This window comes from Salmo salar, chromosome 15 (genome assembly GCF_965601325.2).
Source record: "Salmo salar chromosome 15, fSalSal1, whole genome shotgun sequence".
NCBI classification, from domain to species: domain Eukaryota; kingdom Metazoa; phylum Chordata; class Actinopteri; order Salmoniformes; family Salmonidae; genus Salmo; species Salmo salar.
In genome coordinates, this window is record NC_138305.1 from 32225252 (window position 1) to 32244895 (window position 19644).

General features: G+C 41.9%; 1 protein-coding gene across 2 annotated transcripts in view; it reads left to right on the forward strand.

Annotated features, from left to right (window-relative positions):
• Positions 1–19644, forward strand: part of LOC106571166 (uncharacterized) — a 45282-nt gene that overhangs the window by 11863 nt on the left and 13775 nt on the right. For both annotated transcript variants that reach the window (XM_014143919.3, XM_014143918.3), the window contains 10 exons: positions 303–473; positions 1017–1055; positions 2129–2247; positions 7584–7743; positions 11008–11147; positions 14319–14445; positions 15525–15560; positions 15968–16119; positions 16536–16662; positions 17418–17563. In XM_014143919.3, coding sequence (XP_013999394.3) covers positions 303–473; positions 1017–1055; positions 2129–2247; positions 7584–7743; positions 11008–11147; positions 14319–14445; positions 15525–15560; positions 15968–16119; positions 16536–16662; positions 17418–17563 — 1217 coding nt within the window. The remainder of the gene's footprint in view (positions 1–302; positions 474–1016; positions 1056–2128; positions 2248–7583; positions 7744–11007; positions 11148–14318; positions 14446–15524; positions 15561–15967; positions 16120–16535; positions 16663–17417; positions 17564–19644) is intronic.

The window sequence follows — 19644 nt, forward strand, 5'->3', positions numbered from 1 at the left end:
CTCATTAAATAAAGGTTAACTAGGCAAATAAATACTGTAGTTGATGTACAAGTTAATCTGACAAGCACTAACAATCAGCAAAGTTATTGGACAAAAGATTGCTAATGTATGTATTTCCTGTTGATGAGAATAACATTATCATAGAACGCAGACGCTCTGTTCCGTGTTTAAACATGTTATCCTATTTCAGTAATTGTTTTAGTATTTCCGTAGGTTTTTACGGGGAGGGAAGCATGTCTAACTGCCTCACACACTGATCCTTATGTGATGGGTATTTAATGGTTATTGTTTGGTTATAACAGGTTATTGGAGGGATGAAGCCACTTGAAGGAGGTGGTAGAGGAGATTTGAATATCAGGCCTGGACTCCTAATGCTGGATGGAAGACCTCCGAGTCTTCCTCTGGTTCCTCCATCCTCCCTATTCGAGGCCATGACCCCTCTGGCTGGCCCACTAGGGACTCGTACTGACCATGTAAGTGTGTGTGGGAGAAGGGGATGGATGGATGGATGGATGGGTGGGGGGTGGGTGGGTGGGTGGGTGGGTGTGGGGTTACACATGTGTAATATACATTAAGTTATATGTATAAAACAGTTATATTAATTGACTTAAACATGTCTCATAATAGTCAATAAAACAAACCAAAGTCAAACCATGAGTCCGAAAGGCCTGACCCACAAACAAGTACACAGTACGCAGTCTTAGAAAAGAAAGCTATCTAGAACCTATAAGGGTTCTTTGGCTGTCCCCATAGGAGAACCCTTTAAAGAATACTTTTGGGTTCCATGTAGAACCCTTTGTACTGGAAGCAAAAACAGTTCTACCTGGAAGCAAAAACGGTTCTACTATGGGGACAGCTGAAGAACCCTTTTGGAACCCTTTTTTCTAAGAGTGGACAGTACACAGCATTAACTTAAACACTGATAAGCAGCTCTGGAACCTGGATTTTATGACATTGAAGATAACCATCTAGAATGTCATGATAATTGCAGTATTCATGTGATTTTGGTGTTACAGAGAGAGGCTGTGAATGGATTCCATAGGCGACCAGGAAAGGTAGGCACAGCTTCAAACAGATATTTCCAAAGAACAAGGATAGAATTGAAAGAATTAGCATTAAAACTGGATGGAAGGACAAGCTATTATCTGTGTCCCAAATGGCACCCTATTCCCTACGTAGTGCACTACTTTTGACCAGGGCCCATAGGACTATACAGAATAGGGTGCCATTTGAGACTCTACCATTGTGTTATTGAAGACATCTGTTTCATATGGTTTCGCATCAAGGGAAAATGGGGTTGTTTGAGAAAGGAGCTATACAGATCTACAGCTGGATATGTTTAAGAACAAGCTATTCTGTACTGCCAAGAGCCATTTCAACTCTGTGGTAAAGCATTGCATTGTGGAATCTCAGGGGGTGGGGATGGAAGGCAGGCAGTTAAACATGTACTTTATTTTCTTTATGCTGTTTCAGTAACTGTAGGTTTGCATGCAAGAGTAATAAGGTGGCATCCCAAATGACACTTTGTTCCATATACAGTGCACTGCTTTTGACAAGAGCTCTATGGTCAAAAGTAGTCACTATAAAGGGAATAGGCTGCCTTTTGGGATGTTATATCGTGAGGTTATATAATACTCGAAGATGAGAATTAGAAGTGAATGGAATGAAACATCCTAACAAACTCTCATGGTAGCTCTACCAACTTAGTCACATGATGAGTCACCCGATGAGTCATACAATGTGATGGAATATCAACATCAGATTCAGAAAGGGAGAGATAATGTACTTCCTTTTCTTGATGTCTTGATTAAAAGACAGTTAGTTTTGGTAGTCAGATTAATGGAAGTTTGCTTCTTCAAAAACATATACATCATTTTTTTAAACCAACACGTTTCAACACGACAGCATTTATTTTTCTGTTGGTATTTTGAAATGACACATGGTGTTTCCATGGTGATGTGTGAGCATTTCCTTCTCTCTTTATGCTTTCTTCAAGAAAATAAAACTCACAGTGCACCTTGCGAGTATCACTTTAGTTTATTAAGCTTACTTTCGTCAGAGCTGCTCATTACATCTTTTTCTCTTGATGTTTTGAAATGACAATGGCTTCCCTGTTCCTATGATTTAGATGGTGTTGTTTGAGCATGACCAGTTTAGCGGCCAGGCTTATGAAGTCTTCAGAGACGTGGTGGATGCCACCCAGCTCCAACTGTCTCCTAGGATTTCTGTGAAGGTGGTGAGAGGATGGTGAGTCACACAGCCAAACTTGCTCTTATTTCCTACAGAGTAAATGTTCTGTTTTCAAAGTTCGAGCAAGGTCTGGAATAGGAATATCCAGTTAACAGAAAAAACACACAGCTTTGTGTGGTCTGTCTGGCGTCTGTAGAAAGCATATTTACATAACATGTAGCGTAGTACTTTCTTGGCAGAGAATATCTGGAATGCCAAGCTGAGTAATTCGATGGTTTCAAATACCATCCCATCCTATGACTCATGTCAGGAAATACCAATGCGTGATAAATTATATTGGCTGTTTATCATTCATATTACTTCATTTCTATGAATCAACCACCCAAAGTTATTGTCCAACATGATAGTGGGACGTGCACAAACAATAAACTAGTCCAAAGTCAAGTAACCTGCGGACCAGTCTGTCCACTCCTTTCCACTCCTTGTCATGCGAAACACAGAGTACAAGGAGTGGAATGTTAGCCAAGCAGGTTCAGGATTTCAGGCTACAGAAAGAGTTAAACGTGAAGTGTAAAACAGAATTTCCAGGTGAAATAAAGACGAGCGGTCTCTGATAGTCAATAAAAAAATGCATCTGGATTAATTCAAGTTGCAACAGAAAGACATCCAGCAAGAGCACAGAAAAAGTCTAATGGCCTAAATCAAATAAATTGTATTTATTACATGCTCCAAATACAACTGGTGTAGACTTTACAGTGAAATGCTTGCTTACGAACCATTCCCAACAATGCAGAGTTTTTTTTTTAAATTATACAAAATAAAATATTTACTAACACGAGGAATAAAATAAAATTCACGAGAATGGAGTTATTTACATTTACATTTTAGTCATTTAGCAGACGCTCTTATCCAGAGCGACTTACAGTAGTTATATACAGGGAGTACCAGTACCAGATCAATGTGGAGTTATATACAGGGAGTACCAGTACCAGATCAATGTGTAGTTATATACAGGGAGTAACAGTACCAGATCAATGTGGAGTTATATACAGGGAGTAACAGTACCAGATCAATGTGGAGATATATACAGGGAGTAACAGTACCAGATCAATGTGGAGTTATATACAGGGAGTAACAGTACCAGATCAATGTGGAGTTATATACAGGGAGTACCAGTACCAGATCCATGTGGAGTTATATACAGGGAGTAACAGTACCAGATCAATGTGTAGAGGTACGAGGTACAGTGCCTTCGGAATGTATTCAGACCCCATGATTTTTTCCACATTTTGTTAGGTTACAGCCTTATTCTAAAATTGATTAAATTGTTGTTGTTTTTCTCATCTATCTACTTTCCCATAATGACAAAGCAAAAACGTATTTTTTATATATATTTGCTAATTTATTTAAAATAAAGAACTGAAATATCACATTTACATAAGTATTCAGACACTTTACCCAGTACTTTGTTGAAGCACCTTTGACAGCGATTACAGCCTCGTGTCTTCTTGGGTATGACGCTACAAGCTTGGCACACCTGTATTTGGGGAGTTTCACCCATTATTCTCTGCAGATCCTCTCAAGCTCTGTCAGGTTGGATGGGGAGCGTCGCTGCACAGCTATTTTCAGGTCTCGCCAGACATGTTCGATCGCGTTCAAGTCTGGGCTCTGGTTGGGCCACTCAAGGACATTCAGAGACTTGTCCCGAAGCCACTCCTGTGTTATCTTGGCTGTGTGCTTAGGGTCGTTGTCCTGTTGGAAGGTCAACCTTCACCCCAGTCTGAGGTCCTGAGTGCTCTGGAGCAGGTTTTCATCAAGGATCTCTCTGTACTTTACGCCGTTCACCTTCGCCTCGGTCTTGACTAGTCTTACAGTCCCTGCCGCTGAAAAAAATCCTCACAGCATGATGCTGCCACCACCATGATTCACCGTAGGGATGGTGTCAGGTTTCCTCCAAACGTGACGCTTGGCATGCAGGCCAAAGAGTTCAATCTTGGTTTTATCAGACCAGAGAACCTTTTGGCAAACTCCAAGCGTGCTGTCATGTGCCTTTTACTGAGGAGTGGCTTCCGTCTGGCCACTCTACCATAAAGGTCTGACTGGTGGAGTGCTGCAGAAATGGTTGTCCTTCTGGAAGATTCTCCCATCTCCACAGAGGAACGCTAGAGCTCTGTCAGAGTGGCCGTCTGTTCTTGGTCACCTCCCTGACCAAGGCCCTTCTCCCCCGATTGCTCAGTTTGGCCAGGTGGACAGCTCTAGGAAGACTCTTTGTGGTTCCAAACTTCTTCCATTAAAATGATGGAGGCCATTGTGTTCTTGGGGACCTTCAATGCTGCAGAACTGTTTTGGTACCCTTCCCCAGATCTATGCCTCGACACAATCGTGTCTCTGAGCTCTACGGACAATTATTTTGATCTCATGGCTTGGTTTTTGCTCTGACATGTACTGTCAAATGTGGGACCTTATATAGACAGGTGTGTGCCTTTGCAAATCATGTCCAATCAAATTAATTTACCACAGGTGGACTCCAAGTTGTAGAAAAAAATTAAGGATGATCAATGGAAACAGGATGTACCTGAGCTCAATTTCGAGTCTCATAGCAAAGGGTCTGAAAACACATGTAAATAAGGTATTTCTGGTTTTTAGTTTGAATAAATTTGCAAACATTTCTGAAAACCTGTTTCCACTTTGTCATTATGCGGTATTGTGTGTAGATTGCTGAGGATGTATTTATTTATTTAATCTATTTTAGAATAAGGCTGTAATGTAACAAAATGTGGAAAAAGTAAATGGGTCTGAATACTTTCCGAAGGCACTGTATGTGAGCTCCAGAGTGGCGCAGTGATCTAAGACACTGCATCTCAGTGCAAGAGAGTCACTGCAGTACCTGGTTTGAATCCAGGCTGCATCACATCCGGCTGTGATTGGGAGTCCCATAGGGTGGTGCACAATTAGCCCAGCGTCATCCGGGGTAGGCCATCTTTGTAAATAACAATTTGTTCTTAACTGACTTGCCTAGTTAAATAAAGGTTAAAAAAACAAAAAAAAACTAAACAGGGCTGTTGTGGGGCAGGTCGAGAGCTTTAAGTTCCTTGACATCCACATCACTAAGGACTTAACATGGTCCACACACACCCGCACAGTCGTGAAGAGGACACGGCAGCGCCTCTTCCCCTTCAGGAGGCTGAAAAGATTTGGAATGGGCCCTCAGATCCTCAAAAGGTCCTACAGCTGCCCTATCGAGAGCATCTTGACTGGCTACGTCACCGGTTGGTATGGCAATTGCAACGCCCTTGACCGCAAAGCACTACAAAGGGTGGCGCGGACAGCCCAGTACATCACTGGGGCTGAGCTCCGTGCCGTCCAGGACCTTTATATCTGGCGGTGTTAGAGGAATGCCCGAAAAATTGCCAAATACTCCAGCCACCCAAGCCATAGACTGTTCACTCTGCTACCGTCCAGCAAATGGTACCAGAGCATCGGCTCTCGGACCAATAGGCTCAGAGACAGATTCTTCCCCTAAGCCACTGCTAAATACTAAACTAATGCGCTGATCCTACACACACTCACTAGACTATATATACACTCACTAGACTATATATACACGCCATATCATTCACACACACTACATTGGCACTCCCACACTTTGGCACTGCTACTCTGTTCTTTTCTAAATTTTACTCTTATTATTATTATCTATCCTGATATCTAGGTCACTTTACCCTGCCTTCATGTACATTTTTTTTACATTTCTTTAACCTTTATTTAACTAGGCAAGTCAGTTAAGAACACATTCTTATTTACAATGACTGCCTATCAAAAAGCTAAATTGCCTAGCTGTGGATTGTGTGTAGCCCAATCACGAGGCATGCCTACAGTCAGGAACACGTTGCAAATCTGACAGTGAATAGCATGAAGCCAAAACAGGCCTTTCACAATATTTCAAATACAATCGCGGGAAAATACAGCTTGGAAAGCAAAGGGATCTCGCTGAAAAGAAGACTAATCTGTCTGTAGGCTACCAAGTTGTCAGCTTCCAAATAGGCCTATTGAGCGAACAGCATTGTTTTACCAAGTAAAATAAGAGAGAGATAAGCTTTTGGCACGAGCGTATCGGCCGTCGCCAGTGAGTGAGCTGAGCATCATTGGGTGAGTCATTGAAACTAGAAAGCTTTTTTAGAACTAGAATTTCCTCCTTTCCTCCATCCATTTACACACATCTAGGCCTAGGCCAAGGCCAATGATGGATTGAAGTTAAGGTCGTTTTTATTCATCTCAGTTTGTCAGTGTCAAAGTAGCCTGTCATTTCGATCATTTGTGAGGTATTCTAAAATGAAATAGAATTGCATGAAATGCGTTTATAAGGGCCACATTTTTTTTCTGAGACTTAGGCTACAAAATATTTTCCCCATTGTGTGCAACTTCTGCAAGTGGCTCTACTGATCTATGCCAGGACACAAAAGCAAGATAATGCATGCAATGCAATGCATGAAAAAAAACCTTCCTTTATATGAAAAAACCCTCCTTTATATGCTTTCTGGTACCTCAGATTACCCCGGGTCACCCCCCTCTCGGGCTCACTTTTTGTTCCGGCACCTCCAAATGTACAAATTAAGCACTGGTTAGGATTAATTCTTATAGTCACTGTGGGGACGACATTGTCTATGTACTTATTGATGAAGCCCGTGACTGTTGTGGTATCCTCAATGTTATCGGATGAATCCTGGAACATATCCCAGTCTGTACTAGTAAAACAGTCTTGTAGCCTCGCGTCTGCTTCGTCCGACCACTTTCGTAAGGGGCATATCGCTGGTACTTCCCATTTGAGCTTTCGTTTGTAAACAGGAAGCTGGAAAATTGAGTCATGGCCAGATTTGCCAAAGGGAGGACGAGGGAGTGCCTTGTATGCATTTCTGCAGTTAGAATAAAGAAGGTCTACATAGCCACTATCAGGAACAACTGTTCTGTCGACAATGTCACTAAATCTTGTAGGAACCTCCAAATAAGGCACAGTGGTCTTGGCAACTAGCCGTACAGATCACAAGTGTCACATGAGCACTTAAACAGGTCAAAGGTCTGCTTCAGAGGTACAAACATCATCAGCAATTACATTTAATTTCAGATGCAATTACAGACTTGATAACCAGACATGGATTTTAGACATGGAATACCTGTTTAGCTCCGGTTTCCCCTCTCCAGGGGAATCCCTCTGTCAGCGTCTCCCACTCACACGAATATGTTTAATACAAATCCATTATCAATACAACAGTAATCAAATACATGTAAAATAATACATCAATTAAGAGAAAGAGATAATCATATTGTTCCAATTAGTCTATTTCTGTTATTCATATTTTATGTGGTTGTTTACCTGCTTCTATCTGTCTTTGCAGCTGGGTGCTTTACGAGAGGCCTGGGTTCGTGGGGCGTTCCATTGCCCTAGAGGAGGGGCCGATTGAGCTGACCAATGTCTGGGCAGATGCAGGGCCACCAGGTTCACACCCCCATGTCGACATACCAATGGTCATCGGCTCCATCCGACTGGCTGTATGGGTGAGTGTCCCCTCTACTATAAATGTTGCTACATAGAGAGACACACCGTAACATATCATGAGCCTTATAATAAGACATAATAAAGGCTAATAATACATAAGGGATAATCAACAAGGGGCAGGGTTGCCATGTTTGCTGATTTCCAACAGGTTGGGTTACTTTGAAAACGTTGTCGCTGGTGAAAATGTATTGGTCGCGGGTGGCAGGTTTTTGGGCTACTTCTAATTGCACTGTGGCCGCCATGGCATTTCTCTCAAAAAATGTACAGTATATTTCACTGCAGTGAGCTGTTACTGAAGGCTGGAGGGATGTGTGTGTGTTGAGAGCACTGGTTGAGAGAGTGCTGCAGCTGGGCCACGGAGACAGAGCAGCACGCACGTCATGACATCTTTTTACCAGTTGTAGGTAGGCTATTTAGATTGGTCATTATGGAGACACCGTCTTTCCATAACACATATTAACGTGCTAGAACTAACAGAACGGCGACAAAGCATTGTCAAGCGACTTTAGGCGCACACTAGAACTCTTTAGATAAATTCGCTCAGAGATGGTTTAAAGTAAACTGCATTCAAATGTCGACTTTTCTTATGGATAAGCAAAGGGTTTTACTCATGCTCAGTTCTAGGGTCTGGAGCGCAGCGTGAGTGTACATTTGAAATGGAGGTTATGGAACTCCCTGGTGTGCTTCTGTTATGGGAAAACATGTGGAGAATGATAGGGTACACCTGCATCTGTTGGCCATCAAGTAGGCTATTCATTTCTATGCCATTCTAGGCTACTGTAGCCTACCATTTGATACAATAAATATGTTGAACTTACGGTATCGCTGGAGTCGTTGCAAATCAATTTGTGCCACTTGTGCAGCCTACCTGGAGCTGGCAAATAGATTTAATAAATAGCCTATAACTCTGTTGTTGTAGCCTTGTGTTATTATGAAATTATTAATGGCAATGTCAGTTAATTACATTTGAAGTCATCAATTGTGATCATGGTCACAGCTCTATAACAAATGTATCATTCTCCACATTTAATGTCAGCTTCATTGTGGACTTTTCCCTGAAATGAGATGTTGGCCTATCAGGGGCAATATATAGGCTACCTACATCTAGCTCAGCAAACCATGGTAATGTTGATATTTAATTATAAACACATAGCAGTTAATCATAGCAGTCAAAACAAGTTAAATCGACATCCATTGATGGAAAATGATCGGGATAGTTTGATACGGGCCATTTATATTTTCTCTTGCGACATATTCTTAAACTGGCAATAAGTAATATTTTGATGGAATCCGAATTTTGCTTCGTAGCCTACATCGTTAAAAATGACTTCTATATTCCTTCTTAATTCACTTGATAACGTTATGGGAAAAAGGTTTATTGGATAAATGTGGCAACTCCTCTCTTGCTGCACAAAAAAAAACTATTTTGGGCTAGTTTTCAGGCCTTGTGGACGGGTTTTCTGAGGTCATTGGTTAGAAATGTAGCTAGACTTGGCAACCCTGACGAGGGACTATGAGTTCTGTTGAAAATAATGCACGGTATGACAGGTGTCGCACAGCAGACTGCCACTGACCGTCGACTGAGTTGCATTATTTTCCATAGAACGCATAAAGGCCTGAGTTGATTATCCGGCTTATCCCATGGTTATAATATAACCCATTTGCTGCTAGAAATGTGTTCAGTTGCTTATAGAAATGTGTTCATTTGCTTATAGAAATATGTTAAACATCCATTGAAGTAGCTAGCAAGTTTAACTTTGCTAGATAGCTACATTAGTTGCTTTGATAACCAAACAAATAGACTTAGCTTAGCTAACCAAAACGTTAGTCCTCCTAGCTTGCTATTATGAAAATCGAATTCAACAATCCCAATAATGTTTAATTCACATTTTTATTTCAAAAGCAACTCAAACATAGAACATGTTAGAATGAACCTCATAGCTGTTGGTTATTGCCGTACATTACTTAAGTGATAATGCTGGAAAAGCCGGTGTTTGGAGGATATATTGGCACACCGGTGTTATTAAGTCGACTGCCGGCAAACTGTGCCAATATAACACCGGCTTAGAGGGCATTATCACTTTTATACAACGGGTTACCAACATATTCAAATAATGATTGATTCATTTATTCATACTATTTCATTCTTTCAAGAGATATAGTGCCGACACAAATATAAGGTTGCTACCAAAATCGGCTGATCAGAGACTTGACCCAGTCGTTAAGTCTTGCCATTTTCTTATCCCTTGCTTGCAAGCTAGCCAACTACGGCTAACTTACTGTCACGTCAAACAGTGCAGCCAGAATAACAGAAAAATAGCTGCATTTGCATTTGTTTAAGCTGTTTTCTAGTGACATTTATTTGGATACATCCATAACAATGAGATAATGATGCGCAATTTTGCCTGGCATAGAAAATGTGGTCTCTTGTCAGGACACTGCTGTTCAAGGGAGCTAGCCGTGTGGCTCAGTTGGTAGAGCATGGCACTTGCAACGCCAGCGGTGTGGGTTCGAGTCCAAAGGGGGAACAGTAGAAATAAAAATGTATGCACTCACTACTGTAAGTTGCGATAATCGCGTCTGCTGAAATGTAAACACAGCTAACACAATCACTTCAAACTGCAGCTGAAAAGACAGCAAACTAGCTGTGTTTAATTTGACCTGTTTTCTATTGACATTACTTTGTATATATCCATAAAAAGTATGCCAGTTGATTCATGATTTTGACTGGCTGAGAAAAGCTGCCTGCTGTCTGTCTCATCCCGACTCCCAACACGTTCATTATTATGGGACAGCTGGAGACCAAATTTCAATATTGAAACAATGTTGCAAATGTCAAAGAGACAGGCACCAAGGTTTATACAAATCTCCGCTGTTGAAAATCAAATGCTAGTCTAAAAGAAATGGGAGATAATGTCTAGATGCTTTTTATAGTGGAGATCAAGTTTATAAATTGCCTGACTGGGCTGAGTCTTAGCTTTTGCTGGTGGTAATTTGGGGAATAGACACCTTCTGGAATGCGGGTTTAAACCAATCAGTATCCAGGATTAGACCCACCCATGGTATAAAGAGAAACATAATGCACACCCTAGAATGGCCTTTAAAGGTCATCAGAAACGAGTATTCAACAATGCTGTGGTTTAAATGCTTATATAAAGCATTATATCTGTCATTTTTAAATAAAGTGTTAACACAATGCAATCAATCACAATTCTCCCTCCACAGTATGGTAACTGTTCCTGGGCTTGTGTTCCCCTCTGTAGGACTACAGCATTCCCCATATTGACTTGTTCACTGAGCCAGAGGGCCACGGCAGGCTAGCACCGTACCATGACGACACTGTAGAGATCAGCTCTTTCGGTATCCCACAGAACACAGCTTCCATCAAAGTCAACTCTGGAGTGTAAGTATATCTAATGGTTGTTGTATTTACATGGTACCTCTTCAGTCCACTCTAGGGCAGGGTATTCCAAACTCGTTCCTGTGGCCCGTCCTGGGTGCCTGTTTTGTTTTTTGCCCTAGCACTACACAAATAACCAAATCATCATCAAGCTTTGATTATTTGAATGGACTGTGTATTGCTAGGGCAAAAACCAAAACGTGGGGGCCTCAGGACCGAGTTTTGGAAACCCTGCTCTTGGGTGTAGGGCATCTATGCTCTTCCTAAAATGCTACATCTAAATGTCTATGGTGTAGTGGATCAGTCCACTCTGTGTAAGTGCATCTTTGCTCCTCATAAATCAGGGGTGGTCAAACTACGGCCCACGGGCCGGACAGTTTTTGGTCTAAAGCAGTGCACTTAATAGGGAATAGTGTGTCATTTGGTATGCTACCTTATTACTCTTGCATGCAGATATGTAGTTACTGAAACATCCGGCATACATTTTTTATTTATTTCTATTTATTATTTGAAGAAGAAAAAAAATCCAGGACACGCTTCAACGTCTGAAACTAGATTAAAAACGAAGTCGAAATTATAATGGACCTTTTATATTTTCAAACAACTGCCCTTTTCCCGGCCCCCAAATTGATTTTGATGAACAAATTGGTAAAAATAAATCTACGGCCCTGTTGATTTTCGAAATGCTGATGTGGCTCTCAAGACAAACAGTTAGCCCACCCCTGTCCTAAATGTCTATGGTAACTTTTTGATCCACTGTGGGTTGTCAGTGTGTGTAGTCCTCCTGAACGGTACCTCTAGATGTCTATGGTACCTCTTTAGTTTGTTTAGTATGCTGCTTGGCTCTTGTTGTAAACCTCCTCAGCAACAACGCATTCTCCTCATGGTACTTCTAATGAGATTGCTATCTGGGTAGGCAGCGGGAGATCAGCATTACATACTGCAGTGCAATACAACTCTTGCTATTGTAGAGAATTCAATTACTGTTTCAGTTGGAGATAATGACATTTCGGAGCCTTGAGCAACCAGGCAATCCTAATTCTCTACGTTGATTATTTCATGGCTTCTGGCTGCTACTGAACCAAACCTGGGTCATGTTCATTGGGTTCCAATGGGAATAAAACTGATTGAACAAGGGAGGGACAATAAGAAATGCTGATTTTTGTTTTCCTTTCTGGGGTGTGCCCTAACGAACCTGACCCTGAGTTCAAATATAATTTGTTTACTTTTAAAACTAAGCCTGCTCAGAGTGCCAGATCAGATAAGCTTTTTTTTTAAGTATTTGGAAAAGTATTTGGATTGAAGAAGAGTCAGGAAATTATTAAATCTGTGTTTCCCAAACCTGGTCCTGGGAACCCAAGGCGATACACATTTTTATTTTTGCCAGGCACTAACACACATGATTCTAATCCTGGACCGAAGGGAGTACACATTTTTATTTTTGCCAGGTACTAACACACATGATTCTAATCCTGGACCGAAGGGAGTACACATTTTTGTTTTTGCCAGGCACTAACACACATGATTCTAATCCTGGACCGAACGGAGTACACATTTTGGTTTTTGCCCCATCACTAACACACATGATTCTAATCCTGGACCGAAGGAGTACACATTTTTGTTTTTGCCCCAGCACTAACACACATGATTCTAATCCTGGAGCGAAGGAGTACACATTTTTGTTTTTGCCCCAGCACTAACACACATGATTCTAATCAAAGGCGTAATGGTAAGTTGATTAGTTGAATCATGTGTTTTAGTGCTTAGGCAAAAACCAAAATGTGCACCCCTTTCGGTCCAGGATTGGGAAATACTGGATTAAATAATGATGGGCATGTTGATGTTTTTGAATGAGGCGTTTGTTTTAATGTGGCTTGCATGTGGTATGCTGTCATGGTGTTGTTGTTGCAGATTCACATGCTCAAAGTGATTGCCCCTCAGGGATAAATAATGTTTTAATGGAATTGATTTGCAGGCTGAGGAGAGAGAATGAATCCATGATTTCACTGACAGATAATGATTACTGCCCCCCCCCCCGAATGTCCCATATGCAACCTGCCCCTGCATGTTATAGAGGAGAGAAAGGTAAAAGTGGGGAGGGAGAGAGAGAGAGAGGGAGAGAGAGGGGTGGGGTAGGAGACTAGTAAAGGTGGGGGACATACAGAGGTAGAGAAAGAGGGGGGGGGACTGGTAAAAGCAGAGAGAGAAAGACAGAGGTAGAGAGAGAAAAAAGGAAAGAAAGAATCTGGCAAAGATTTCAAAGGTTATTTTTCCCACGTGAGAGGCACGTTTCAGAACATTGTGTGCCCTGGCTCTTAGCTGAAGTACACCACAATAGACCATTTCCCTCTTCATTGCCAAACTGCTACTAAAGACAGTTTACTTAGGCACGTGTGATCGAAAAGTCCCCATTCAGGAATCATTTATGTTCTGTGCCCGACCATCCCGGAAATTCTTACTGGAGGCAGTTAAAGTTAGAGTTGAATACTTGTGGCTGTCAAAGAAGTGATCATCTAGCCTGGTTACACCAGACCAATGATACAGTACATCATGGCACCAGACTGAATGGTGAGCACAGCGTTCAGTCTAGTTGAACCAGGCTAGTAATCAACTCAACACCAATGTTATTCCCTGAATACTTTGGCCTGTGTTTCCTTAGCAACTCTCCCTGTGGTTCTTTTTCTGACTCACATGGAATGTCTGAGTACTGTACAGTCTTTCTTTCCTTAGTCTCACTCAAGGTAATCTAGCATTGTACAGTACTGGGGGTAAAAGAACCTGGCACAGCATTGGATGGAGAATAGAGTTTGACTGTAAATCTATCACTGATGTTTTATGTGTGATACACAGACATAATATGAACCAGGATTGGCATCAATAACTTAACATTTCAGTTTAATCAATTCAGGCGATGAATGGAAATTGAATCCATGATTTCAAAATTGCCCATTATTTGAATCTAATCTCAGTTCACCTGCGGACCGATTTAAAGTTAAGACAAGTTGGGCATTCATGTAAATCATTAATTGATGTAAACACTCTGATCTCAAGTCTGGATTAGCCCGCTGCTGAATTGACTGAATTGGAATGGGAGGTACCCTGCTTAGAAGAACAGATGACTGACCCATTGGTGTGTACATAATGTTTAGGTATTCCTGTTCCTCCCCAACACAGGTGGTTGGTGTTCAGTGACCCAGGGTTCCAGGGCCTCCTGGCGGTGTTGGAGAAAGGGGAGTACCCCTGTCCCGAGGCCTGGGGGTTCAACACACCCTTCATCGGATCCCTCAGACCCCTCAAAATGGTGGGTGCTACAGTATCTCGCAATAACAGATGTAGGATCTTAATTTGATCACTCTTTTGTTGCCGAAAATGCTGGAGGAAATGCAAACTCGTAGTGTATTCAAGGTTTCAAAAGGCTTCTAAAGTTTGTAATTTGATTTTCTCTAACGAAAAAGGTATCAACCCCTACAACAAATGGCCATGAATTATAATCCACATATCATTTTACTGCAGGATTAATTTCCTGCTGTGGCAAACTGGCTCAAATTAATATCCTACACATGTACTGCACATTAAATACATGGATTAAACTACATGTCCATAAAATACAATGGAAGCACGAAGGATGATGAACAACAAACAAGGCTTGTGTTCATTTACAATTTATCTTTGTTTTATTCTTTCTCCAAACCTTTGTTTTACCTTTTTCTCTGTTTTCAATGTTTAATTACCTTTTGAAAATACAGGTGCCAATGTTTAGCAAATCATTTCCAAGGCAGAAGAACAGTACATGCAAAGGATGAACTAAACCATAAAAGTTTATCTTTATTTTTGGAATAATCTTCTCGTTTAGCCACATTTTTGCTTTTATTGAATTGTGGAAATTTGTCTAAAGCTACAGTATATATCTTTATGAACATGTATCTTCATGGACATGTAGTTTAATCCATGTATTTTATGGACATGTGATAAGATTCATGTGCAAATAGTCATGACTGACTAGTGAGTGAGCTGTTGGCCAACACAAGCGTGCAAAATTGGATAGTGACTAGTGAGCAATTGTCAATTGTTCTAATGACATTTTGCCTTGTCTTTTTATGTCCTATACCACTCTACATGAAGGTTATTAAGTTCACTGTCGTACCAAATTACTGAAATTACTCAGACGCAGAGACAGCATGCACTCATTCAATCTGAATGAGGCTTGTCCAGTCTCTGGGCGGTGCAATCTCTCATCTGTCTCCAGCAGCGTAGCAGTTCATGATGCTATGTTCGTAAATGGCAGAATTTGCATACTGCTGACTCCCACCTCGATGTTGTGTGCTTTTTTAATTAGTGGACTATAGTGCTGTTGTGATTGATTATCTCTGTTTGTTGCAGGGTGCCTTCAAGGTGGAGAATCCTAATGAAGTCAAGGTACGCCATTACTTTACCATTACATTCTGCTTTACTGTCGTCCTCAAGTTGTCCCGGGTTCAAATAGTATTTGTGTTCTTTCAAATACTTTAGCTTCGCTTGATTGAGTTTTCCTGGCACAATGGAGCCAATAGAAAAGTCCCAAAAGGACAAACCCTTCTGGCACCCCAGACAGGCTCAATCAAATGTTTAAAACATTTAAAAGAAAGCAAATGCTATCTAATCCTGTCTGGTTTATAAATTCACATACTATTTTAGCATGTTGTCAGCTAATGTATTGTTGGTCTGACTATGGAAACACATTGAAAAACAACAACCAATCACAAATCATTACGATCAGGTCTTGGGGTCAAACACCCTTTGAACCGCTCCCTCCTACCTTTGACCTTTGGCCTTGGTCTCCTCAGGCTGTGGTGTATGAGCGGCCTGGCTTTGAGGGATCCTGTCTGGAGATCGATGGGGACGTGTTCGGTTTTGGAGATGAAGGAGATGAAGAGGCATCAAACCTGGAGTCAAACAGACTGAAGTCAGTGGGCTCTGTGAAGATCCTCAGAGGACTGTAAGTTCATATAGCTCTTTAAACGTTCATATGTATTTATGTGGGAGAGAATACTTTATTACTGGTTATTAAGAAACACAATACACAATCAAGGTGTCGTGTTGTGATAGAGTGTTACAAAATGGTACTGTCAGTGATCCTCAAACCTGCTCCTGGAGAGCCACAGTACTGTAGACTATTGTCCCTGGTTTGAACCATCACACTCGATTCAACTTATCATCTGATTTTCAATACCTTGATAATGTGAATCAGTTGTCTCACTTCTGAGCTGCAACAAAAACCTGCAGTACTGCAGCTCTCCAGAAGCACGAGTTTAGGATCATGTGTTACAATAATGCAACATACATATGAAGTAATATACTGTACAGTGCGTACAATGTAGCCATTGTCTAATTCCCTTTTATTTACTGTCCCAGCTGGGTGGGGTATGACCAACTAGGGTTTGAGGGTCACCAGCATGTCCTGGAGGAAGGAGAGTACCTGGACTGGAGGGACTGGGGAGGAATGACTGATCAGCTGCTGTCTATACGACCTGTACTGGCAGTAGGTATCATGCTATGACCTAGAACTGAATGGTGGACGATTTGGTATGAAATTATGAATTACAGTATGGATGAACCCCTGCTATAAATGAGCATCAACCCTCCTCTTGGAGAGGTTTTGCTCTACACTCTTATTTTGTGCTCTACAGTCTTTCCAAAAGGGTTCTTCGGCTGTCCCCGTAGGAGAACCCATTTTAGTTCTCGGTAGAACACTTTTTTGTTTCAGGTAGAACCCTTTTGGGTTCCATGTAGAACCCTCTGTGGAAAGGGTTCTTCATGGAACCCAAAAGGGTTCTACCTGGAACCAAAAAGGGTTCTTCAAAGGGTTCTCATATGGGGACAGCCGGGCACCTTTTTCTTCTAAGAGTGTAATGTAGCCCCACACAAACACACCTGATTCAGCTAATCAATAGAGTCAGGTGAGTTGGAACAAAAGCATGCAGGGGAGCTCTCGCCAATGAGGAGGGTTGGGCACCTCTGATCTTGTTTGGTATGGTATGCCAATGGTGTAAAGGTAAGTCATGATAGGGTATTGTTTCTTATGGTATGCCATGACCATACAATTAGTTATGCAGTACTAAAACAGACTTTCCCCATTCAAGTCAATGTTCTGTGATTGATGGACCAGCGGTCATATTGGGTGTTCCTATGAGTGTACCAGTCAAATTGCTGTGGACTGAGGGTTTTGTACATTCTAGTAGTTCTACTTCTATGGGCAGGACCAAGGATGTTCTTTGTTTCATTTCCCCATGACAGGATTTCATGTCACCACACCTCAAGATGTTCAGTGAGAGAGACTTTGGCGAGCTGGGCGCCAACATCGACATCTTAGAGCCAATAATCAATATAGAGGACACCGGCTATGGGCTGAAAACGCAGTCTGTCGACGTTATGGGCGGAGTGTAAGTCTGAGATCTCTTTCTTTCTCTGTTTCCACCTCTGATGTGCACAGTTAAAGCTACAATCTGCCATTTCAACAGCCTGACCCTGTCACTTTGTTTGGTAAGCTTTGCGATGGGGCTGGGGAAATGTAACCACTTTCAAATTCATACAGACCTATGGAACCATGGATAATTAATTGAAATGACCTTTGAACAACAGGAAATGTTACAAATTGTGGCTTTAAATCTACCTTGCCCAGTCTTGTGTGTCTTATAGGAAAATGACCAGTTAGTCGATTACAGGAAGTCCGGGCTGTGCTCTGCTCTGCTATTCAGTGTGAATGTAATGAGACGTCTACATACTGTTAACCACTAATTTACTGTCCTGATTTAAATACTCCAGTGATCTGTAGTAGCTCAGGTCAGGTGTCTTCTAAGTTTCATTATTATCACTGTGTCCTGTGGCCTGGCGGACTACATAGTTCAAAATGAACACTACAAAGCTGTAAATGTAGTGTTCTAATAAACAGAAGCAAAGTTACAATGCAACTTCTAAAAGCATATTTGATCCTGTATAGTTCAAGGTAGACTCAGCGAGATGAAGTTGCAACGAGCAGCACCGCAGATAGTGAGATGACCGTGATGCAAGAATTTGCTCTCACACGGTCACACAGAGGATCTACACCAGTGGAGGCTGGTGGGAGGAGCTATAGGAGGACAGGCTCATTGTAATGGCTGGAATGGAATCAATGGAACGGTATCAAACACATTAAACATATGGAAACTACATGTATGACTCCGTTCCATTAATTCCATTCCAGCCATTGCAATGAGCCTATTCTCCTATAGCTCCTCCCACCAGCCTCCACTGATCTGCACATGTGCACGTGTGTGCTTCACGCTGCTACAACGTGTTAGCTACGGGGCCAAAACAGCAGAGAAGTTGTTGCAGAAATGAACCCATTATGTGTAGACGTGCATTCAACTTCCCCTCGCTGAGTCTACCTTGAGAGTTTCAGCGAAGCACCAAGTAAACAGCAATATTGGGCCGATTTCCGCAGCAACTAAGAGCGTTGAAGCGCGTGTTTAAACTTCTCTGCTGTTTTAGTCCCGCGTGTTGTAGCTATTGAAACGTGCACATGTGCAGATACCCTGCGCTACTCTGTGAGTGCATCTTCTGGCATCGCACTCATCTGCAACATCTGTTGTGCTGCTCGTGGCAACATCATATCTCAAAGTCTCAGATGTTTAACTTATAAGTGAACCTTGACACATACTATCCTACAGCATGTGCAGCCCTCTAGACTTAATCGTTGTTACTAATGTGTCTGTGCTAGCTAATTGTTTCTCACTTTGGCTGAAATATCTTCCTGTGTTGCCTGCAGAGCTAGGTCTAACGCGTGTTCATTCATGTACAGTATGTTATCTTAAGTTCCTTCTCTCCGGATAAGGGTCGTGTTCATTAGGGCACACCATACCAAAACATTTAAAAACGGAATACAAAAACAAGCATTTCAAGATCAGGTTGTTCATACACGTTTCACTTCGTTTTTGGAACCTAATGAACAGTTGTAGGGCTGACTAGGCTGGCTGCCTCTCCCCGGTTGGCACGTTCAGACAGGGGACCAAAATTCCTCCGAGACGTTCAGTTCAGTCCACGCCTCATTTCCTGGGTATCTCTGTCAGTTGGGAACAGGGTGGAGTACACTATGTGCAGCAGAGCACTTCCACTTGCTTTTGCAGGAACGTCTGTGGTTCTGTTACAGTGTTGTGAACCCTTATTATAGTGTACTACATAGCCTCACCCTGTCGTCCCGCTCCCCCCGTCGTCCCGCACCCCCGTCGTGCTTCTCCCTTGTCGTGCTGACTAAACGCTGTTATCCAACCTGTTGACTCAACCCAGCAGACTCTCGCTCTCTCTCCCTTATCTCTCTCTCTCTCCTCCTACCTATCTCTCATATCATTCTATCTTTCTCTCTTTCTTTCCTCCTACCTATCTCTCATATCATTCTATCTTTCTCTCTCTCTCTCCTACTTATCTCTCAAATCATATCTTTCTCTCTCTCGTCAGCTTCTGCTGTGGTCTTTTCTATGATACACAC